Source organism: Eschrichtius robustus, chromosome 3 (genome assembly GCF_028021215.1).
Source record: "Eschrichtius robustus isolate mEscRob2 chromosome 3, mEscRob2.pri, whole genome shotgun sequence".
NCBI lineage: Eukaryota > Metazoa > Chordata > Mammalia > Artiodactyla > Eschrichtiidae > Eschrichtius > Eschrichtius robustus.
Genome location: NC_090826.1, coordinates 96,305,551 through 96,325,969, shown reverse-complemented (window position 1 = coordinate 96,325,969; position 20,419 = coordinate 96,305,551). Strand labels below are relative to the sequence as shown.

General features: G+C 44.3%; 1 protein-coding gene across 4 annotated transcripts in view; it reads left to right on the top strand.

Annotated features, from left to right (window-relative positions):
* Window positions 1-13,209, top strand: part of SORT1 (sortilin 1) — a 69,523-nt gene extending 56,314 nt beyond the window's left edge. For 2 of the 4 annotated variants that reach the window (XM_068540434.1, XM_068540435.1), the window contains exons 12-21: window positions 2,288-2,390; window positions 2,726-2,894; window positions 3,483-3,673; window positions 6,457-6,646; window positions 10,076-10,192; window positions 10,804-10,912; window positions 11,723-11,821; window positions 12,375-12,481; window positions 12,747-12,870; window positions 13,089-13,209. In XM_068540434.1, the coding sequence (XP_068396535.1) occupies window positions 2,288-2,390; window positions 2,726-2,894; window positions 3,483-3,673; window positions 6,457-6,646; window positions 10,076-10,192; window positions 10,804-10,912; window positions 11,723-11,821; window positions 12,375-12,481; window positions 12,747-12,870; window positions 13,089-13,103 (1,224 nt within the window). In that variant the 3' untranslated portion in view covers window positions 13,104-13,209. The remainder of the gene's footprint in view (window positions 1-2,287; window positions 2,391-2,725; window positions 2,895-3,482; window positions 3,674-6,456; window positions 6,647-10,075; window positions 10,193-10,803; window positions 10,913-11,722; window positions 11,822-12,374; window positions 12,482-12,746; window positions 12,871-13,088) is intronic. The other 2 variants (XM_068540437.1, XM_068540436.1) reach the window with 1 other exon arrangement.
* Window positions 13,210-20,419: the final 7,210 nt, after the last annotated feature.

Here is a 20,419-nt window from a genome sequence, read left to right as displayed (position 1 = left end):
GAACTTGGCCTCTCTTCCCCTCTGCCAAGGCTCCACGTGGCCGGTGGGTATGGGTGGTGACCCGGTGTGGCACGTGGAAGCAGGAGATGAGCCCTCTGAGGAGAGACCAAGAACTAGAAATACAAACGCATCGCTCCAGGAGATCCCAGGTTTCATGACTGACAGGTCTTGACAGCCAAGAAAAAACAAACAAACAAAAAAAAACAAGCTTTATGTCTGACTTTTACAGAATTTGAGAGGAGCTTAGTGGAACCCTGGGAGTTTTCTTCAAAAGTGACAGTGTTGGTAATTCCAAGCTCTCCTCAGAGTACCTGTGGCTGATATGCACTCTGCTGTCCCGGCTGGGCTTTCTGTTTTGTTTTAAGAGCCTCAGACAGTGTGAGATAAATGTACCTACACCACCCCCATCACACCCTCTCTCTTCTCTGTATTCATGAGTGCTGTGGAGTGTCTCTCCCCCTCCTGCTCCCCTTTTTCCATCCCTCCATGCTGGCCTTGCCCTGCACCTGCCCTTCTCACCTTAAGCCTGGGCAGGTAAAGTGGCCTCTTTACTTACCTTGACACCCTCACGCTGCTGTGTCTCTCCCTCCCCAACATTCTTTGTGGTTCCCCTTTGCCTGTGATCTGGCGAATAAAGGTCCCCTCCTTCCCTGTCAGGCTATCTTCTGCCTTTTCATCGTCATTGCCCATTTTATCACTGGCACACCCCTTGTAACTTCTGCTGCTCCCGGAACACCCTGCATGTAGCTGCCTCCTGCCCACATTATTCCTGGGGAAGTTGTACCTGTCTCCCCTACCCCCAGTTCATTAGAGTTAGTGGAAATCCTAACCATCCTTAGTGCCCATCTTCAGTTAGAGCTAATCATTGCTGTTCGTTTCATTAGCAGTTTGCTTGAAGCTTTTTTTTATTGCAGTAAAATATACATGGCATAATATTAACATTTTAACCAATTTGAAACTCTTGTAAAGCACTAATTTTCATCCTGCTTTATACCTCAACTAGTTTCTGAGAAATATTTCTTAAAGACAGGACTGGGTCTTATTCAAATCACCGCCACATCTTGTACAGCATCTGAAGTATGTCAGGCGTTCATCAAGTTTATTTGTGTGGAATCGTACTTTAAATATTGATCAGAGGCTTTGGTGTAGTGCAGGAATAAAGTAAACTAAGACAGATACACATGCGAAAATAATTGCATAGTTTTTTTCCAAATATACTAATGCATTTCAGAATCAAGAATATCCCACTGAGCCTATAACTCAATAACAAAAAAACGAATAACCCACATTAAAAATGGGCAAAGGACTTGAATAAACATTTCTCTAAAGAAAATATACAAATGGCCAGTAAGCACATGAAAAGATGCTCAATATCACCAATTATTAGGGAAATTATTAGGGAAATGCAAATCAAAATTTTTGATTTGCGAGAGATCACCTCAGATCCATTAGGATGGCTACTATCCAAAAAATAAAAAATAACAAGTGTTGACATGGATGTGGAGAAATTGGAACCTTGTGCACTGCTGGTGGGAATGAAAATTGTGTAGCTGCTATGGAAAACAATATGAGGGTTCCTCAAAAAGTTAAATGTAGAACTACCATATGATCCAGCAACTCCACGTCTGGGTATATATCCCAAAGAATTGAAAGCAGTGTCTCAAGAGATATTTGAACATGCATGTTTATAAGCAGCATTATTCACAATAGCTGAAAGATGGAAGCAATCTGAGTGTCCATTGACAGATGAATGAATAAGCAAAATGTGGTGTATAAATACAATGGAATAATATTCAGTCTTATAAAGGCAGGGTATTCTGGCACATGCTGCAACATGGCTGGACTGTAAGGACATTATGCCAAGTGAACTAAGCCAGTCACAGAAGGACAAATACCGTATGGTTTCACTTATATGAAATACCTAGACTAGTCACATTTATAGAGACAGAAAGTAGAATAGTAGTTGCCAGCATCGGGGGAAGGGGGAATGGGGAGTTACTGTTTAACAGGCACAGAGTTTCAGCTTTGCAGGACACAGAAGTTCCAGAGATGGATGGTGGTGATGGCTGCACAACAGTGTGAATGTACTTAACACTACTGAACTGCACACTTAAAAATGGTTAAGATGATAAATTTTATGGTATGTGATTTTTACCACAATTTTTTTAAGAAGAGTATCCCACGGAAGTCTGGGTTAATACATTCAAAGCCTTATTAGAAGACTCTGTGAGATGAGTAAAAAAATTGCACCTTTGGTTTTAATCTAAGCTTTGCTTTCTTTCCACAGTGCAGCCTTCATATTCACGCTTCCTACAGCATCTCCCAGAAACTAAACGTTCCAATGGCCCCTCTCTCAGAGCCTAATGCTGTTGGCATAGTCATCGCCCACGGTAAGCAGCCCACCCTCACTTCCGCAGGAAGAAGTGGTTGAGCACACTGAAACTCAGTCACAGTGTCGAACCCTGTGACAAAACCACCATACGTGGCTTTTACCATCCTTTGCAGAATTTCTTGCAAGATAATGATACTGTGGGTTTTTCATAGACTCTCATCAGAGAGCAACATGACTTCTACCTTTACCAAATTGTCAGTGGCCTTTTTTTCAATTACAAGAGGCATGATGGGAAATAATCAGAATAAACTCATTCAGAATTATTCTCTTGACAGTAAATCCTCTCTGTTTCGTTGCTGATGTATGCTGATGAGATGGTGGATTGTGTTGTAGGTAGCGTGGGGGATGCCATCTCAGTGATGATCCCAGATGTGTACATCTCAGATGATGGGGGTTACTCCTGGCTGAAGATGCTGGAAGGGCCTCACTATTACACCATCCTGGATTCCGGAGGCATCATTGTAGCCATCGAGCACAGCAGCCGTCCTATCAATGTGATTAAGTATGCATGAGCTCAGCTCCACCCACACTATCTGCATAGAGAGCAACTGTGGGATGTTTGTCAGTTTGTTGGGGGGAAGTTACAGTCCCTGATTCAGATCTGTGCATTCTACAGAGCTGTAGGGAAGGTGCTTGAAAGGATTGCATTTAGAGCAACTCAAATTAAATGGCTTTGTTTTTTCCTCTGACTCCCTCTAGCTAACACTTTTCGTCACTTTTAAAAAATACTCTTCTCCCTCCCAACAAGAATATTATGGGAGCATTTAAGCACTCTGGAGGGGAAATGACTCCTTAAGTACAAGTTCTTATTATATAATTTCTGTTTGTTGACTTAGAAGCCCACTCTTACGTGGGCCACTATCCTTTCTTTCCTTTGGAAGAATTTTTATAAAGGCATTTCCTTCCATAATATTTGAGTGAATCCCTTTTCCCCGTTAACTATAGGCATTAAAAATTAATATAACAGTCAGTAAGCCATCACCTAAATATGAGAGTTTTTCTCTGATTTGGGATGAAACAGCCGGTGGTTTCCTGATATTCCCATAAATGTTGGTCCTCTCTCATGATCTTTCTCTAATTGTGGTTTCAGGTTCTCCACAGACGAGGGTCAGTGCTGGCAAACCTACATGTTTACCAGGGAGCCTATCTACTTTACTGGCCTGGCTTCAGAACCCGGAGCTAAGTCCATGAACATCAGCATCTGGGGTTTCACAGAATCTTTCCTGGCTCGCCAGTGGGTCTCCTACACCATCGATTTTAAAGATATCCTTGAAAGGAACTGTGAGTGTCTCCTTTGAACTTTGCTACCAGAAACTTTTAAGCCCATTTTCCTAAATAACCGATTCAGTTTAATTTCTTCTAGCTGGAATAAGAAAATCATGTGTGTGAAAGAGGACTGAAGGATGTTCCATGTGGGTTAGCAGGCAAAGGGATGGTACCAGAAAAGCACTTCCCTCTTTGGATTAGCACTGTCCAAGAGAAATAAAATGAGAGCCACATATATAATTTAAATTATTCTATCAGCTAGCTACATTATAAAAGTAAAAGAGGCAAAATTTATTTTAATAATATAGTTATTTCAGTATGTCCAAAATATTATCATTTTAACGTGTAGGCAATGTTTTTAAATTATTAATGAAATATTTTACATTCTTTAAGGTATTTTAAAATTTTTATTGGAGTATAGTTGATTTACAATGTTGTGTTAGTTTCTGCTGTACAGCAAAGTGAATCAGTTATACATATACATATGTCCACTCTTCTTTAGATTCTTTTCCCATATAGGTCAATACAGAGTATTGAGTAGAGTTCCCTGTGCTATACAGTAGGTCCTTATTAGTTATCTATTGTATATATAGTAGTGTGTATATGTCAATCCCAATCTCCCAGTTTATCCCTCTCCCCCCTTTCTGCCCTGGTAGCCATAAGTTTGTTTTCTACATCTGTGACTCTATTTCTGTTTTGTAAATAAGTTCATTTGTACCTTTTTTTTAGATTCCACATATAAGCAATATCATATGGTATTTGTTTTTCTCTGTCTGGCTTACTTCACTTAGTACGATAATCTCTAGGTCCATCCATGTTGCTGCAAATGGCATTATTTCATTCTTTTTATGGCTGAGTAATATTCATTGTATATATGTACCACATCTTCTTTATCCATTCCTCTGTCGATGGACATTTAGGTTGCTTCCACGTCTTGGCTATTGTAAACAGTGCTGCAATGAACATTGGGGTGCATGTATCTGTTTGGGTTATGGTTTTCTCTGGATATATGCCCAGGAGTGGGATTGCTGGATCATATGGTAGTTCTATTTTTAGTTTTTTAAGGAACCTCCATACTGTTCTCCATAGTGGCTGTACCAATTTACATTCCCACCAACAGTGTAGGAGGGTTCCCTTTTCTCCACGCCCTCTCCAGCATTTATTATTTGTAGACTTTTTGGTGATGGCCAGTCTGACCGGTGTGAGGTGATACCTCATTGTAGTTTTGATTTGTATTTCTCTGATAATTTGTGATGTTGAGCATCTTTTCATGTGATTTTTGGCCATCTGTTACATTCTTTTTCTTCTAACTAGGGCCTCAAAATCCAGTGCATATTTTACACTCACCCTTATGGTGAATCTCAATTCAGACCAGCCGCATGTGGACATCTAGGAGAGTATAGTTTTGCACTTTAGATCTCTGTAGCATTTTCTGAGAGTTTTTCCTGCTTGTAAGGATAATGCATGTTTATGTTTGTCTAAAATTATTTCATAACACTTCAGGGTTTTTCACACTTGATTACAGCAAAACTGTAGAAGAAACTCTAGAGGAAAGTGTGTTACAAAGAGCATCTAACTGATTGTGTCACTTATCAAAATGTTGAAGTGAGGAAGTTTTCATGCAAAGAGTTTGGCTTGACCATTTCGGAATGCTGTGACTTCAAACTGGAAGGCAGGCCCAGAAAATGGCTTCAGAGAAGTTAAAATATTCATTGCAAGGTGTTCCTAAGAAATCACAAGCAAACCCAGGCCCCCAGTACCAAAGATGCTGACATTGTCCTGAAAACATGGAGGATAAAAGAAAAAACTGGAGAAAAAGTGACCACCCGTGACCCGTAGTTGCTTTCTGGCATAATACGATAGAAGACTTAAGTTTCGAGAAGCTCTGGTTAAATTTGGTCCTGACTGTTATTAGGCTGTGTTAGGGGCCCGTTTCCTCAGCATGTTAATTTAGTGAGTCCTGCAGGAAGCAGAAGCACTCAGTTTGGACCTTACTTTTCTACAAGATGTTTCAATGATTTAAAATCGGAGAGTCATTATAATCTAAATTCACTAAATAGGCTGTAAAGGAGCTGGCTTATAAGTTTTCCCCTCAGCAGGCAGCTCTACAGTTATCCCTGAAGTTTAACATCATTAAAAGATTTGTTAAGCCCCTGCTCTTTAACAGGCCCTGTGCTGGTCTTCACATCCCAAAAGATAAAAACCTAATCCACAGTCTTTAGGCCACAGCCTTTGAGTCATTTTTCCAGGAGTGGATGATATGACAAACTAAGCCAGGTTGACTGTCATCACAGTCTTCATTTGAAAGCCAGTCAACGAGAGTTAAAAGTCTAGAAAGTATGTTTCCCCTTCCGTTTGAAGCAAACTAACCCATAGTGAAATTAAACCCATGCTTTTGGCTAATTGGTGTCTTGTCCTAAAGGCAAGCATCTGGTTGCTTACCTCTGACAGCTCCTGCTGACCAAGGGCACAGGTGTGCAAGACTTAAAGACAGCAGCTTCTCAGTCTGGAAGGAACCTTAGAGGTTCTCCATCCAGCTCCCCACGTCAAAAATAAGGTTTTTCCTAGAACCCAAATGGGCCATGAGATGCAAAGACTCCTCCCTTGGCATGAAGAAAAGTCAGTTGCTGGTAGGCTCCCACTAATGTTAACTTTCATTTGCAATTCCAAAGTGAAGCAATAGGTTGAGTCAGACATCCCTACTTTTCTTCTCCTCGTTCTTCCTATTGCCTGGCAGCTGCCTCACATGGGTGGGTTCTGTCCCATGCAGTTTCCTGAACAGCCTGTCTTTCTTTTAGGTGAAGAGAAGGACTATACCATATGGCTGGCTCACTCCACAGACCCTGGAGATTATGGAGATGGCTGCATTTTAGGCTATAAAGAACAGTACCTACGGCTACGCAAGTCGTCCGTCTGTCAGAATGGTCGGGACTATGTTGTGACCAAGCAGCCATCCGTCTGTCCCTGCTCCCTGGAGGACTTCCTCTGGTATCAGCATCCCTCAGATCCCTATCAGCCATTTCCCGTGCTGGAGGAGGCAAAAGACAGTTCAAAAATATTTAAATCCTTTTCTTTCCCTTCTTCCTCAAGAGTGGAGAACTGTTGCTTCTTATTAAGGAAATTGAGGCACAGAGAAAGGGAACCAGAGTTGTTAATAATTGGACAGATAACATCGTATCAGTTACTTATTGGCCAGAACCAGCAACAACCCCTGGACATCCTGATTTGGCAGTGGTGGGAAGGAGAGAGGTACATAAGGAGGGTGAGAATTAAAAAGGAGAGAGAGAGAAGATGATAGGACAGAAACACCAAGAAAAGTGGTACAGGAGCTAAGAGGAACCTGGACTTTAGCAAGCAGCCTGACAGCCTGGGTGTAGCAGGTAGGGTACTAGGTTTGGGATCGTCTGCAGGACTGAAGGCGGAAAGAGTGTGGATCTGTCCTGAGAGAGGAGGTGACATCAGTATGTATGGTCTGTACGTCCCATCAAGGCTTAGAGGCCATCAAGGTGGACTCCCTAGAGTTCAGGACCATCCAGGCTTAAGGATTAGTTACTTGGCTGGCACAGGGTTAGTTGATTATACAAGGGCGAGGGAGTCCCTAGGTAGCCTAAGCAAGGTAGCTTAGGGCAAATAAGAGGAACTGCTTCACATCACAGGTACTAATCTTATGGAACTTGTTACCTGCAAAAGATACTGACAGGAGGTAGAAGTGGATTTGGAAAAGAAAGCAGGCAGATAGCAGTCCTGTCCTCTCACAATGTATTCTCCTGAACTGCAGGTGACAGAGAATACAGGACTGAGCAAACTGCAGTCTGACCCAGTGTGTTTCCTCCTGCGTGGCTCATATCTGTGGAATGGCCAGGGGTCCTCCTTTCTCTATTTCCGCAGGGGAAAATGTCACTCAGACCACTTTGATGTTGTAATAGGGCTAGAGCTTATTGATACTGTCAAACTCTGAAGGGCTGTCTCCCATCCTTAACTGCACACAGGGTGGCTCTCGGTCACCTGAGCTTCTGCTATTTTCCAAACACGTTGTGCTGCTTCAGAGCTCCATGCCATTGTGCATGCTGCTGCTTCTTCCTGGAAGTCTTTCCCTGCTTGACCCCCAAGCCTGGTGAATTCCTACTTGGCCTTTAATACTTAGCTCAGATACCGCCTTCTTAAAGCCTTCCCCAGCTTTTCCTCATCTAGGCTCCTAATACGGCACTTACCATATTTTAATTATTGTGTATAGATTTGCTTCCACCATTAAACTCCAGACTCTTTGAGCGCATATTGTATTTGATAATCACATAGTCATAATGATAGCAGCTGACGTTTTTTAGCAGTACCTCTGTTTACACTTCCCCTCAGCAGCCCCGTGAGAGAGGTAATCTGGTTATTTCCATTTCACAAAGGGAGAAATGAAGGTACAGAGAGGTTATGACTAATTTGCCATCATGTGGCAGAGCTGTGATGTGAACCTGGCCGTTCAGCTCCAGAGCCTGCACACTGTTTCCCACGTGCTTGAGAAATGTGCGCTTTGTGAGTGGGAAGGGTATGGTCCCTGAAATTTTGAATTGAACACATAAAATTTTTGCCAGAAATTTCTCCTTGCTATTGGAGGCGTGGTGTCTTCTGTATCTTTTGTTCTCTCTACTCTCTCCCTTAAATATTTGTCAGAAAGCCTTGAAGTACAAGCAGCATCTATATGTTACCAAACATTCATTGAATATTTTCTATGCACAGGGCAGTGCAAAGTGATAACAGGAAGTTTATTATAGACTCTCCTGGTAAGATGCACATAATTATGTTTGAAACAGAAGGTGGGATACTTGGGGATTTAGAAAAGGGAGAGACTATTCCATCCAGAGCTGAAAGGAGGTAGGTGGGTCAAAGAAGGCTTTGTAGAGGAGGTGGCATTTGGCCTGAGCCCTGATGAGCCGTAGGATTTGACCATGCACATCTGGGAAGAAGCAGGTCGTTAAAGCCCGTGGACTGATGTGGGCTTAGACCCCCCCAACAGCGTGATCAGGAAGGGTGTGCTGGAAGATGGGCCATGAGGGGAAGTCACAGTAGTCACGATAAAGAAGTGAGTGGGTCCAGATGGGGGTGCTCAGGCTGCTTCCAACTTAGATAGTGGGAAGGAAGGTAATGTCCTGGACAAATGGAGGAAATGACCGGAGGGACTGGCACGAAGGAGGAAACGTGATGTATTTTGAATGTTTTGTTTATTTGAGGTTCTGTCAGCAGATTTAGGTGGCAGTGTCCAGCAGGTATTTGGAAATGCATAGGATTAGAGCTCGAGAGAGGTAAAACCTAGAAGTTTTAGTTGCAACAAATAGTTAAGCTCATGAAAGGGGAGCAAATACAGAGTAAGAGAATGAATTATAGGATCTTGGAAAACATCTGCACTTATGGGTTAGGAAGAGAGCAGAGCAAGCAGTGACCAAAGAAACAGACGAGTGCAGCTCTCAGGGCCTCAGTGGCTGGGGCACAGCAGTGTGGCAGGTGCCCCAGAATAGGTGGTCAGAGTGAACGAGACAGAGAGAGCCCCCTAGGTTGGATGACTGGTGAGCCCTGGAGGGCCACAGACATTCATTTTCAAGGTTGCAGAGGGGGGGGTCGAAGCCCAAATGCATAGAATAAAAAGTAAATGAGTAAAACAGAACAAGGAAAAAATATTTTTTAAGAAATCTGGCCAGTAAAGGAGAGGATGGTGAAGGAAGAGGACAGGTTCAAGCTAAGGAGAAGCCTCCAGGTGAGTGGGACTAGCGGTCACTGCCACGCTGTCCATGAAGCGAGCCCCCGCCCAGGGGGCGGTAGGAAGGATGGGGCCGAGGCCGCTCATGTCATTTCTTTGGGGAAAGCAGAGAAAGGAGAGCAGATGGGTGGCGCTATGGAGAGATGGGATGGAATGGAGGGCAGGAACAGGCATTCACATTGGCGGCCAGGACCATCTAAGAAACTAAGAGGGACGCGGAGTGGGGAAGGCAGGAAAGGTTTAACATACCCGCCATGGGTAGAACATGGGTAAATGAGTTATTTGGAGAGAAATAAAAGAGTTGCTAAGTGTCCCTGAGTTTAGATCTGCTGCTGATGTACTGTTTCTCTGTGTCTTAGTCACGTGAGTCCCCACCCCCTGCAGGCTGCCCTCCTTCCCTTCCCGGAGCCTGAGCTGTCTGTGCGGGACTCCTAGCTACTGAGTCTGAAGTCCACCAGGCCCAATCCATAAGCTATTTTCCCTCAGTTCAGCCCTCCCCATGTGCTTTTTTTTCCTAAATAGACCTCTTTATATGTCACAGGCTTCCTTAGCTTTTTTCTGGCAACCGAAGACTGGAATATTGACCATCCACTGCCCCACATAAAGCCTTCATTGCTAGTCGCTTCCTGTCTTTCAGCAACTTTGAAAGATACCTTATTTGCTGATTCTTACAGTGATTTTGGCTACTTCCGTCCAGAAAATGACTCCAAGTGTGTGGAACAGCCAGAACTGAAGGGCCACGACCTAGAGTTTTGTTTGTACGGGAGAGAAGAGCACCTGACGACAAATGGGTGAGATGGCTGCTTCTCCCGTATCGGGACTGAGTCTCCACTGTGCAGAGTGAAAGCTGCGTCTCTCCGCCTAGTTCTGAGCGGTATTTGAGAGCACTCTAGAAAAATACTGTCCACTAAAACTTTCTGTGATGGGGGAAATGTTCTGTAATCTGCTGTGTCTGATGTGGTCGCCACTAGCCCTGTGTAGCTGTTGACACCAGTGTGAGTGAGGAACTGAAGTAATTTTAATTAAGTGTAAATAGCCACCACAGTAGAGAGCGCTGCTCTAGAGGCGGCTCACTGCCTCCTTCCCTGATAAACACTCCCCTCCCCTGTGGTTTATGTACCGCGTGTTGACGTGCTTTCCCTGGTCAGAGTTCTTTGACACAGTCTCTTAAGGCAGAAAGGTGGCATATCCCTGCAGCAAGGCAAGGGATGTGTGGTCTGTCCAAGGACTGAAACTACACAGAATATCCCCAAAACATCCCTGCAGATCTCCCCCAAGGCCTGAAAGATGGTGTAATGACCAGAAGTTGTTCTGCAACTTTTAAAATCTTGTTTTCAGGAAGTAAGCAAGAATCCAGAAGTACATCCTTGTATTCTGTTAACAAATTTTCTCTGCCTCTCAGGTACCGGAAAATTCCAGGAGACAGATGCCAGGGCGGAGTGAATCCTGTTCGAGAAGTGAAAGACTTGAAAAAGAAGTGCACAAGCAACTTTCTGAGTCCCGGAAAGCAGGTATGTTAAAGTAGATCTGGTTTAGATACAAGTGGGGTTTTAAGTTCTGCCAGGAATAGTCAAAAGTTACAGTGTCAAGAACTCTATTACTGAGTACAAGTGGCCAGACTACTTCTGTCAGGTTTCCCTTCGTACAGGAAACTGTCAGGATGAGGGATGGTCACATAACCCAACGATAAGCTCATCTACTGAAAACGTTTTTGTTGGGGAAAAAAAAATGGTATTCAGTAAAGTTTTTCCAAGTCTTAGATGCATACGGTTGAGGAAATTTCTGAGGCTCAGAGTCATTTGGGAAAAAGGCTCAAGAAGTTCGGCTGTAAAGGGCTGGAGTTTTACACATGTGGAAGGGAAGGGCACTGGACCATAGGTAGGGTGGATCTCTGTGCCGAGTCATGTCAAGTGTGTTCAGAATGAGAAACTGAACTATGGTAATAAGGGGCTGGTTTTGATTTAGAAGCAAGTTTTAGGGCTGATTACAGTTCTGTAGCACTGAACTATCTGGCTAGGATATGGGGATATGGTAAAGAGGAAGCCTCTTGATAAAGAAGCACTGGCCCAGCAGTGAGACTTGGGGCAGTAAACTGTGGGCCCCAGGTTCCTAATCTGGAAATTGAGAGGTGGACAATCTGCAGTTCCCTCCTATCTAACCTTCTAAGGGATGAGGGCCTGACAAGGGGTGGGATTAAGAAGGCAGTGGGAGAAAAATGTGTGGGTGTGTGTACTTGTTGGGGGCAAGTTCCTCCTTCTCTGCATCCCCACCCTGCACTCCTGGTGGCTGTCCTCAGAGTGTTTGTGTGTGTGATTGCACAGGACTCCCGCCCACAGGGACACAACTTGTCCCAGAATCCAGCTCCGCCTCCTCTTGGATACATTGAAAACACACACTCCCTATCTCCCACCCAAAAGCAGGTAGGTCACACTCAAACAATGATACGGAAAGCTTATTTGTAAAAACATACCACAACTTAAGTAAAAAATAAATCTTGGTGTCATAGGATGGCTTGCCTAACGTAACATTGGCACAGCTCCTTCCCAGGTGGTGGCCCTGTTTTAGACTCATTCAGCCCACTTATTATCATAGTCTCCCTTTCCTGCTTCACCCTTAAAAGCTCCAAGACTTATAAACAGTGGTAGTGGGGAACAGTCACAATTACCATTTGATCTAGGTAGTTGCTACGGCTTCCAGTGTAACTTTGACGTGGAAGCCACTGAGTTTGCACCATTCTGACAGCTTTAAGGCAGTTGAAGTTCTGGTTACCCTCTGCCAGCTGTGATATTCTCCTGGTAGCACTGAGATGGTTCATCTTGGGGGCGGGGGTTGGGGTTGGGAAAGTATCATCATTAGGTGCCTAGAGACTGCAGATCATTCAACAGAGAAATAGGGTAATGAGCAGCCTCTTTGAATTCAGTCCTAGAATATGCACACCCAAAATTGTTTGTGTTTGTGTTTTAATTTATCAAGAATTCCAAGTCAAATTCTGTTCCAATTATCCTGGCTACTGTGGGATTGATGCTGGTCACAGTCGTAGCAGGAGTGCTCCTTGTGAAGAAATACGTCTGTGGGGGAAGGTAAGGAATGGAAATCAATCAAACCAGAAAGTCCTCCGAGGGCAGACGGTTGAGTCTGCCCCTGGCAAAAACTAACTAGTTGAAGTGATGTTCCTGAAACATCAGGCCCAAATCTTTCCTTACATTTTCCATATGCCAGCTACGGGCTGTGCTTCCTGTATGTGTGACTCATTCTGCAAGTGTGTAAAACTTGGAAAATCCACCATCCTATAAGAAATGCACCCCTCCTCACCATGTGAGGGTTGACGGTGGTTTCCACCCACAGGTTCCTGGTGCATCGATACTCTGTGCTCCAGCAACATGCGGAGGCCAATGGTGTGGATGGTGTGGATGCTTTGGACACAACCTCCCACACTCATAAAAGTGGTTATCATGATGACTCAGATGAGGTGAGACTATTTCTTCTTGAGGGGTGGTCCAGAAATTTTTTAAAAGGGTGATCTTTTCTTACTCATGATCAAGATAATGATTGAAGCAAAGGAGGGTATAAGCTAGAAGCAGCAATTTAATGACTGTAAGACTTGGCCAGCCCAGAAACTAGGTAATGGCTTTCAAAATAGGGATTTTTTTGGTCTGTAAATAATATGGCCTATGTCTTTCTTTTCAGGACCTCCTGGAATAGCTCCTCAAAGGAGCTGGGACTGAGCACAGATGATGGAACCGCAGTACCTCTTACACTCCCTGTGGCTCCGACTTGGGGAAATAAATTTCCCGTTGCGAGGGACCCAGCTCTGTTTCTGCTGCTTCCCTCAAAGCCAAAAGGACCTACACTAAAGAAATGGGGGGTGGGGACCCTAAACACTCTTACAATTGGCCCTGAGAAGAGAGGGAAAATTTTTAATTCTTTAACTTTTCATTTCAAGTTCTGTCTTTTTGCAAGGTACGGGCCCTTTTCGGTTTTGTTTTTGTTTTTTAAGGGAAATGAAATGGAATTGAAGGGAACTTTTCACTAACCCCACTGTTGCATGTTTTGCATGGCGCCTGCCCCAGGGCACCTGCCAGCTTCAGCATCAACTCTCACAAAGCACTTGGTGCCGTCCCTGGGCTGTGCTGGCAACACGAAGCAGCCGCAGAGATGAGCACAGAGGCTGCGATGACTGGCACAGCCTGGGCAGCCTTCCTCCATCTGGGGACAGCCCCGCTCCAAGAACATTGCGCACCAGCTCCTCACACAGATCCCTGCTTTCTGTTGTTGTTGTTTTTTCAGGGACCATAGGCCACAGTGATTTTTCTTTTCCCTTGTTTAATTAGGCAATACCCTCATTAATTGCCCTTTGGCAACTAACTTACATGTGCTTCCAAGACACTAAATCAGGAGAACTTAAAGGGCAATATTTTTAACTTGGGGCAGGAAAAAGGGAGCAGCAGAGAATTGACTAGATTTAGCACCTATTAAAGGAGAAACTCTTGCTTCTTCCGAGATCTCTCAAGCCATGCTTTGTGTGTGTGCCAGTGGACTTGCTTAGGGTCTGGGTTCAGGCTTGCCCGGGCTGTGTGCCCAGGCTGAGCGAGCTCTTCGCTGGAGTGGCTGGTGGCATGGGCCGTGCAGCCCCTGAGGATGGCACGTCACAGTCTTCTGCGTCCCCTCCTGCCTGCTGTGCTAGCTCCTTGGTGAATCATTAGAATGGCTGCTTATTTGCTTCCTCTTAGGTTGCTGCTCTGCATGGAGCCATGACTAGACATGTTTTCAGATTTAGGCTTTTTTTAAACAATCAGAATTTTATTACCAGACCCTCCTCCTCTGCCCTTTTCCCCAGCTTTGCCAAGTAGTTTGTTGGCATGAAACTTCTGGCTGAACCAACTGAAAAACACACTTCTAGTGTAGATGATGTTTCGTGTGATACGTTAAGTTCGTATTTTAAATTTTAAAAAATTTTCCTTTTGACATTTTAGAAAATGAAATAAATTAGAAAATGTAGCAAGATGGATTTTGGGGTGGCCATATAGTGATGGAAAGCTGCAATCGTTAGTTTTAATACAGCTTGACTATTTGCTGTACAGGAGTATAGTAGTACGTTTTCAGTCTCAGCATACCTGCTGTGCCCGTCACAGTTTCTCCCGATAATTATGATGGGGACATTCTTTGCTAAACTGCCATTTTGCTGCTAGTTCACTTTATGGCTAGGAAGTCAGGAAAAAGTAAATGTGCCAAATTAACTTTTGTCAGAATGCATGAGCAGATGGCTGAGTTCTCGCCTCACCAGAATTCACAGCCGCAGGGAAAGTGGGGGAGGGAATGGATGGAGAATTCTAGAGACTTTGGAACTGCAGTAAACTTAAATGAGTCAGGGAGCTATAAAGGTAGGGCAGTTTTTGTAAAGAGAGTTAATATTTGTTAGAGCCAGAGAACACTAGTCTTTTAGGAAAAGCCCATTCCTTTTACAAGGTTTTTAAATTAAAAGTAATTCCAAAGATATACCAGCTCACAAATGATCAAGTATCGGCTTTTGTCCCGGTCGCCCTCACCTCCTGCCCAAAATGAATTTGATGTCCAGAAAAGACCTACTTACACCATACACCTCTTCTCCCCGCATATACCCCCTGGGGTAGGTGTGCCAATATAGGGTAATTCTCTGATTAGTTTTAAGATGTAGGAAAGTTAATATTCTTCTCTAACTGTATAAGATTAGGGCTCTTTGCCTATAATGATATTTCTGTAGAACTTGGCAGTTTTCACAGCACTTTTTCTCGCATTATGTCATTTGAACCTTACAACATTCTCGTGAGATTTAAAAAAAAAAAAAAAAAAGAAAGGCGGGGGTTGTAATCCCCATTAGAGATGGAGCTGAGGTACAAAAATGGAGCAAGTCGCCAGGGTCCCTGTGTGTTAAGAGTAACGCCAGTGGTTGTCTTCAGATCTCGTATACATTTTGATGCACGCCAGTGCTGAACACCTGGAGCAGAGCTGGTTTCTTATAGATGACTTGCTATTCTTTAGGACGTGGATCAGTGACATTTCTTTCAGAGCAGTGTTTAGCTCTTTTTTGCCACCTTAGTAAAGAGAAGAGTTTATTCTCCTGTTTTTCATGGCTGAAAACAAAAGTAATGGTAATTTTGAATATGTGTTTAGAAACCGCCCCTCACCTTGTTGAGGGTCACTGTTCAAGAGTGCAGGAATGGAATCTCAATTGATGAGTCACCCTCTTCATTCTTCTTGTCCTCCCACCCCTGGCTGGCTAGCGAGCTCAGTTGGTTTGAGGACTGCTAACAAGCCTGGCTAGTTAGCCTTCTGTGTCAGCCTGCTCTCTCACAAGTGTATGCCCTCAGCCAGAGAGGAAAACGGCCTAAATCCGTGACAGCTTCTAAGAAAAGAAGATTTCCAGTTTGTCCTATCGATGTTAGGAGAATTATCTTTGAAAGTAAAGTTGTGTAAAGTCTCAGGCTTGATAGCAAAAGAGTATTTCAGCAATAGAAGTTAGCACTGTAAGGTAGGTTGGACATATTAGACCGTCCAAAGTGATCTGAGCTGTAAAATCCAGGCAGAGAACTCATCATCCTTCGTGCTCTGTGGACAGGTGTCTTGGACGTAAGGGGGCTCTTGGTTTTTAGTGAAACCAGAGACCAGGGATGCATACACCCAGGCTGTTCATCGAATGGGAATGTGCCTTAGAAGAATGAAAGTGTTTGGAGGATTGTGGCAGTTCTAGGCTGGGCTCAAGAGATTCAACAGATTAGCTGTAACTAAAACTTAGAATTTGCCGTCTGCCTCTGAATAGGCTTTCCAGTGTGTGTCTCTCTATTTCTTAGGTTTGCCTCTGGGCCCCTACATGCCCAAGCTGGCCTTTCATCCCTGACAGATAAGTAATGAGCTGGCCACCGCTGGCTCTGTAAACCATTGCTGGTTCTCCCATGGCCTTCGTCACGGTACAAGGATAGAGAGAGGAGTGCAGAGCAGTTCACATCCACCCCAGGTGGCAGGACTGGCCTGACTTGAGTCATTTCTTTATTTTCTAGGCAAATGATTCAGGTAGAGAGATTCTCTCTTTCCTTTTCGAAGAGCTTTAAAGAGCCCCGCTCCTGTATGCAATGGCTTAGAGCTCGCCCTGCTCATTTTTGGTACCGCCCTCTTGCCCCACATGAAGCCCAGATACTTGGAACTGCTAAAATAGGAAGAGATTCAGTTTTTCAGCATTGCTGCTACCTTCCCTCAAGCAGGAAGATTAACATGGGCTTACATGTCCTTTGAACAAAAACCAAAGTTTAAGATTTGCCACATGATGGAGTGATAGGGAGGGCCAGACTTTCAGCACTGGCACTCAGTAGGTGCCAGACTTTGTTCCATCTGCCACTGATTTGCCCAGCTCAGGCAGCTCTAGGAGTGCCGTCCTGCCCTAGCAGAGCCCAGGCCTCACCCTCATGGAGGATGATTAAAATAGCAGGAACATGTTGATTTCTTGGCTACTTTGCATTATAACAATAAGAATCAGAACATTAATTAGAAATTGTCTTCAACAACTTCACTGTACGCATTTTTTCACACTGGTACATTTTTAAGCGTCCTTGTTTTTATGGGATAACTTAAACTAATCTGTACCTTTCTATATATATATGTGTGTGTGTGTGTACATATATACATGTATAAACTGTATAGTGTACATGTTAATGATTTATTGATATGTTCCAAGTCTTTAATGCAGTTCTCATCCTCCGCATGCCCTCAGTTTGTGGTCGGGTGACTTAAATGTTCCTGATGATTCTGCCCGCCTCCTGTGTTTGGACGTCTAGGGAGGAGGGGTTTGATGGCACCCTCCTTATCCTCGTGCACAGAAATGCTCAGGGTCCCCATGTGCCTGTTGTCCAGCCCTGTCTTGTCTCTTGTTCCCTATCAGCATGTGGTCCCTCCTTGCTCTGTAACTTCTCTGCCTCCACCCCAAGCTGTCGGTACAAAAGTGTAAAGCAGTATTAAGATCGTTACTGCATGTATGCTAAAAACCCAAGTTTTCTGTTCCCTTGGGACAGAAAATTGCATGTGAGGTGGGATAATCAAGTTTCAATGACCAATGTCGGTTACACAAAAAAGCCAGACCCTAGAATAAAATTCCACAAAATGGAAATAAAACTCAAATTTCTTTAGCATTGTGTAAATAAATCTGGGTGTGTTTAACTTTGTACTGGTAATTTTCTGTATATTTGCAGTATTTGGGTTAGAAATAAAACAGACTGGACTTTGTTACCTGACCTACTAAAATGACTAAGCTACAGTTTGTTAATATGAAAGCTTTTCCAGTTTTCTAGCTTCAAAAATCAAATCTCCAGCAACCAGAGAATAAGTCAGTTAAAGAGCCAGGACTATTCATTTATAGCATGTAAGGTATTAGATAATTTATGGGAAAAACTACTCACCTTTTTCTGCTTTATGCTCACAAAGATCTACCTCCCATGGGTGTTTGTAAAAGCAGCTTTCTTGTTCTTACTCCGGGAAAGTCTAGCTGAGCCACCCCGTACAGCTTCTCAGTTTCAACCGCTACACTCTTCCTTCTGCACACAGCAACATGTCATTACTCTCTTGAATTCCATGTTCCTCTAGCAGGTTGATAACACCAAGGAGTTTACCTTCCGCACCTTTCCATCTGCCCCTCTTAACGTTTCTCCTGCTGCTCTTACTCGTAATCCTTCCTGACCCATTTCATTTAAGGACCTTCAAAGAGTTGCAACTTTCCTCTCCTCCAAAATATTTCTTTTAGGGGAGGTTCCTGCCCACCCCCACTGAGCCTTTAGCCACAAGCCTGACGACTGCTCAGCCTTCCGTCCTGGCGGGTATTTCCATTTAATGCTTACTCTGGCGTCATGGTCTAAAGATGACCAGGCAGAGACCTTGCCCTTGAGGAGCCCATGTCTGCTGGAAGAGTCCTCCCCCAGGAGGTTATCCAAGGTGGTTTATTTTCGGGAATTCTATCTAACAGTGTTCTAAGACTTCCTGCAACAGAATCAGTAGGTGGTTTTTTTAAAATGCATATCCCACCTAGACCTATTAAATTAGCTTTTCCAATGGATAAGACCCTAGGAGTCTGCCTTTTTTATTTGATTCTTCAGTTGCAACAAGGAGCTAAGACCAAAAGCCTGGGCCAACCTCCTCATCAAAGCATGGATTAAGTGGGGTGTAAGAGGGGGTGTGGGGAGTCCCCTGGTGTACTGTCTGGACTTGTAAGGGCCTTGGCTGGGTCAGACGAGAGAAATAGGTCCAAGAGGCCTTTACACAAATCCTGACGTGACACAGTGCAGCCTCTCACCACCAGCCCAAGGTCAAGCTCCACGGTCACCCTCTTCAGTCATCCTAGCTCCTGATAAACAGCTTCCTGGGCACCAACTGTGTCTACAGGTTGTCCTAGCCCTCAGTCCCTATACAGGTTACAAAGATGAGTTCTGGGCTTCTGTCCCACACCCCAAGATAGTAACAGGCTCCCAGAATCCTAATGACTGCCCCCAATTTGAGGGCTAAAGGGGAAAAATGAGTAAGGAGCTCATTCATTCAACCATACTCATTTGTTTCCATAAAAAATAAAGGAGAGGAGGGGAAGGGGGGAATGTGGGAACTCTGCTTTCCACTCAACTTTGCTGTGAACCTAAAACTGCTCTTTAAGTCTACTTAAAAAAATAATATATATATATATACACACACACATATATATATATATACATACATACATATATATATATATATATATATATATATATATATATATATATATATATATATATATATATATATGTATGTATGTATATATTTTCACAGAGGGGATGCCAGCTTCTGGAGATGAGAAAGTAGAGTATGATAGGAAACCAGATTGATTGGATGGAGTGCATGGAACATACAAATGATGGTCTGGTGAGCCTAGAAATCACATAGGACCTTTAGTATGTTAACACCTACTGTGCTCTGGCCACTTTCATATACTTTTACCATTTTATTTTCAACACAATTGTGGCATCATCATCCCTCGTTCCATGGACCAGGGACCTGAGGTTCAGAGTAAGTCATTTTCCCAGGGTCACCTAGCAAATGAGTCAGTAGTAGAGCCCAGAGTCACACTCAAGTCCTCTAACCTTATGCTCCTGGCTCTCCCCTCCATCACCTCTGCCTCTCACTTAATTTGTACTTTATCTCATAGGCAAGGGAGCTTTGAAAGGGACAAGTGCTGGTCCAACCTAAAAATAGATTACATTTATCGAGCACTTAGTCGGCTACACTCTGCTAAGCACTTTACCCAGATTACCCCTTTGAATCCTCACAGCAACCCTATGGCTGTTATCTCCACTTCACAGATGAGGAAACAGACCTGAGAGAGACTGTGATGTGTGGTTACAAGTCACACAGCCAATTGGTGATGGAGCCAAAGTGATCCGGGGGGTCTGGCTCCAGGGTGCAGACTCTACCCTGCACTGCCACGGGGGGAGTGGAGAGGATGGGGCCGCCCCCATAAAGGCCGAGCTGACGAGACTTTACAACTCAGCGAATGTGGGAGCAGAGAGGGAGAGACTACCTAAAGGTGTGCCTGTGAATCAGCTAATCCTGGGGCCCCTTCCTTTGGACCTGGACACCCTCAGATGAGCTGGAGGTCAGGAGCCAAGATGTCACCCAATCTTCCTGCCAGAAGCCAGAGGCCCCATTTGGATGGTCTGGGTGGGGAGGGGCTGTTTGAAGCTCAAGCGCTCCCCTCCCTCCCTGGTGCTGTGAGAGAGGTGTCATCTCTCTCCCAAGATAACAGGACTACCGGGTCCTCCTCCTGCAGCTATTCTGGGCTGCGGTCTGCTCCCCGCTCTTCCCCTAGCCCCTGCTTCAGCCCTCTGGGAGTAGCTGGGTGGGAACAGGCCAGCCCTGTTGCATAACCCTGTGGCCGGGACCCTGGGGAGGCCAGGCTGGAGAGCAGGTGCTCAGCCCCTCCCTCACCACCAACAGTGAAGATCTTCCTCTGGAGCCCAGCCTTGGGGTGGCCCAGC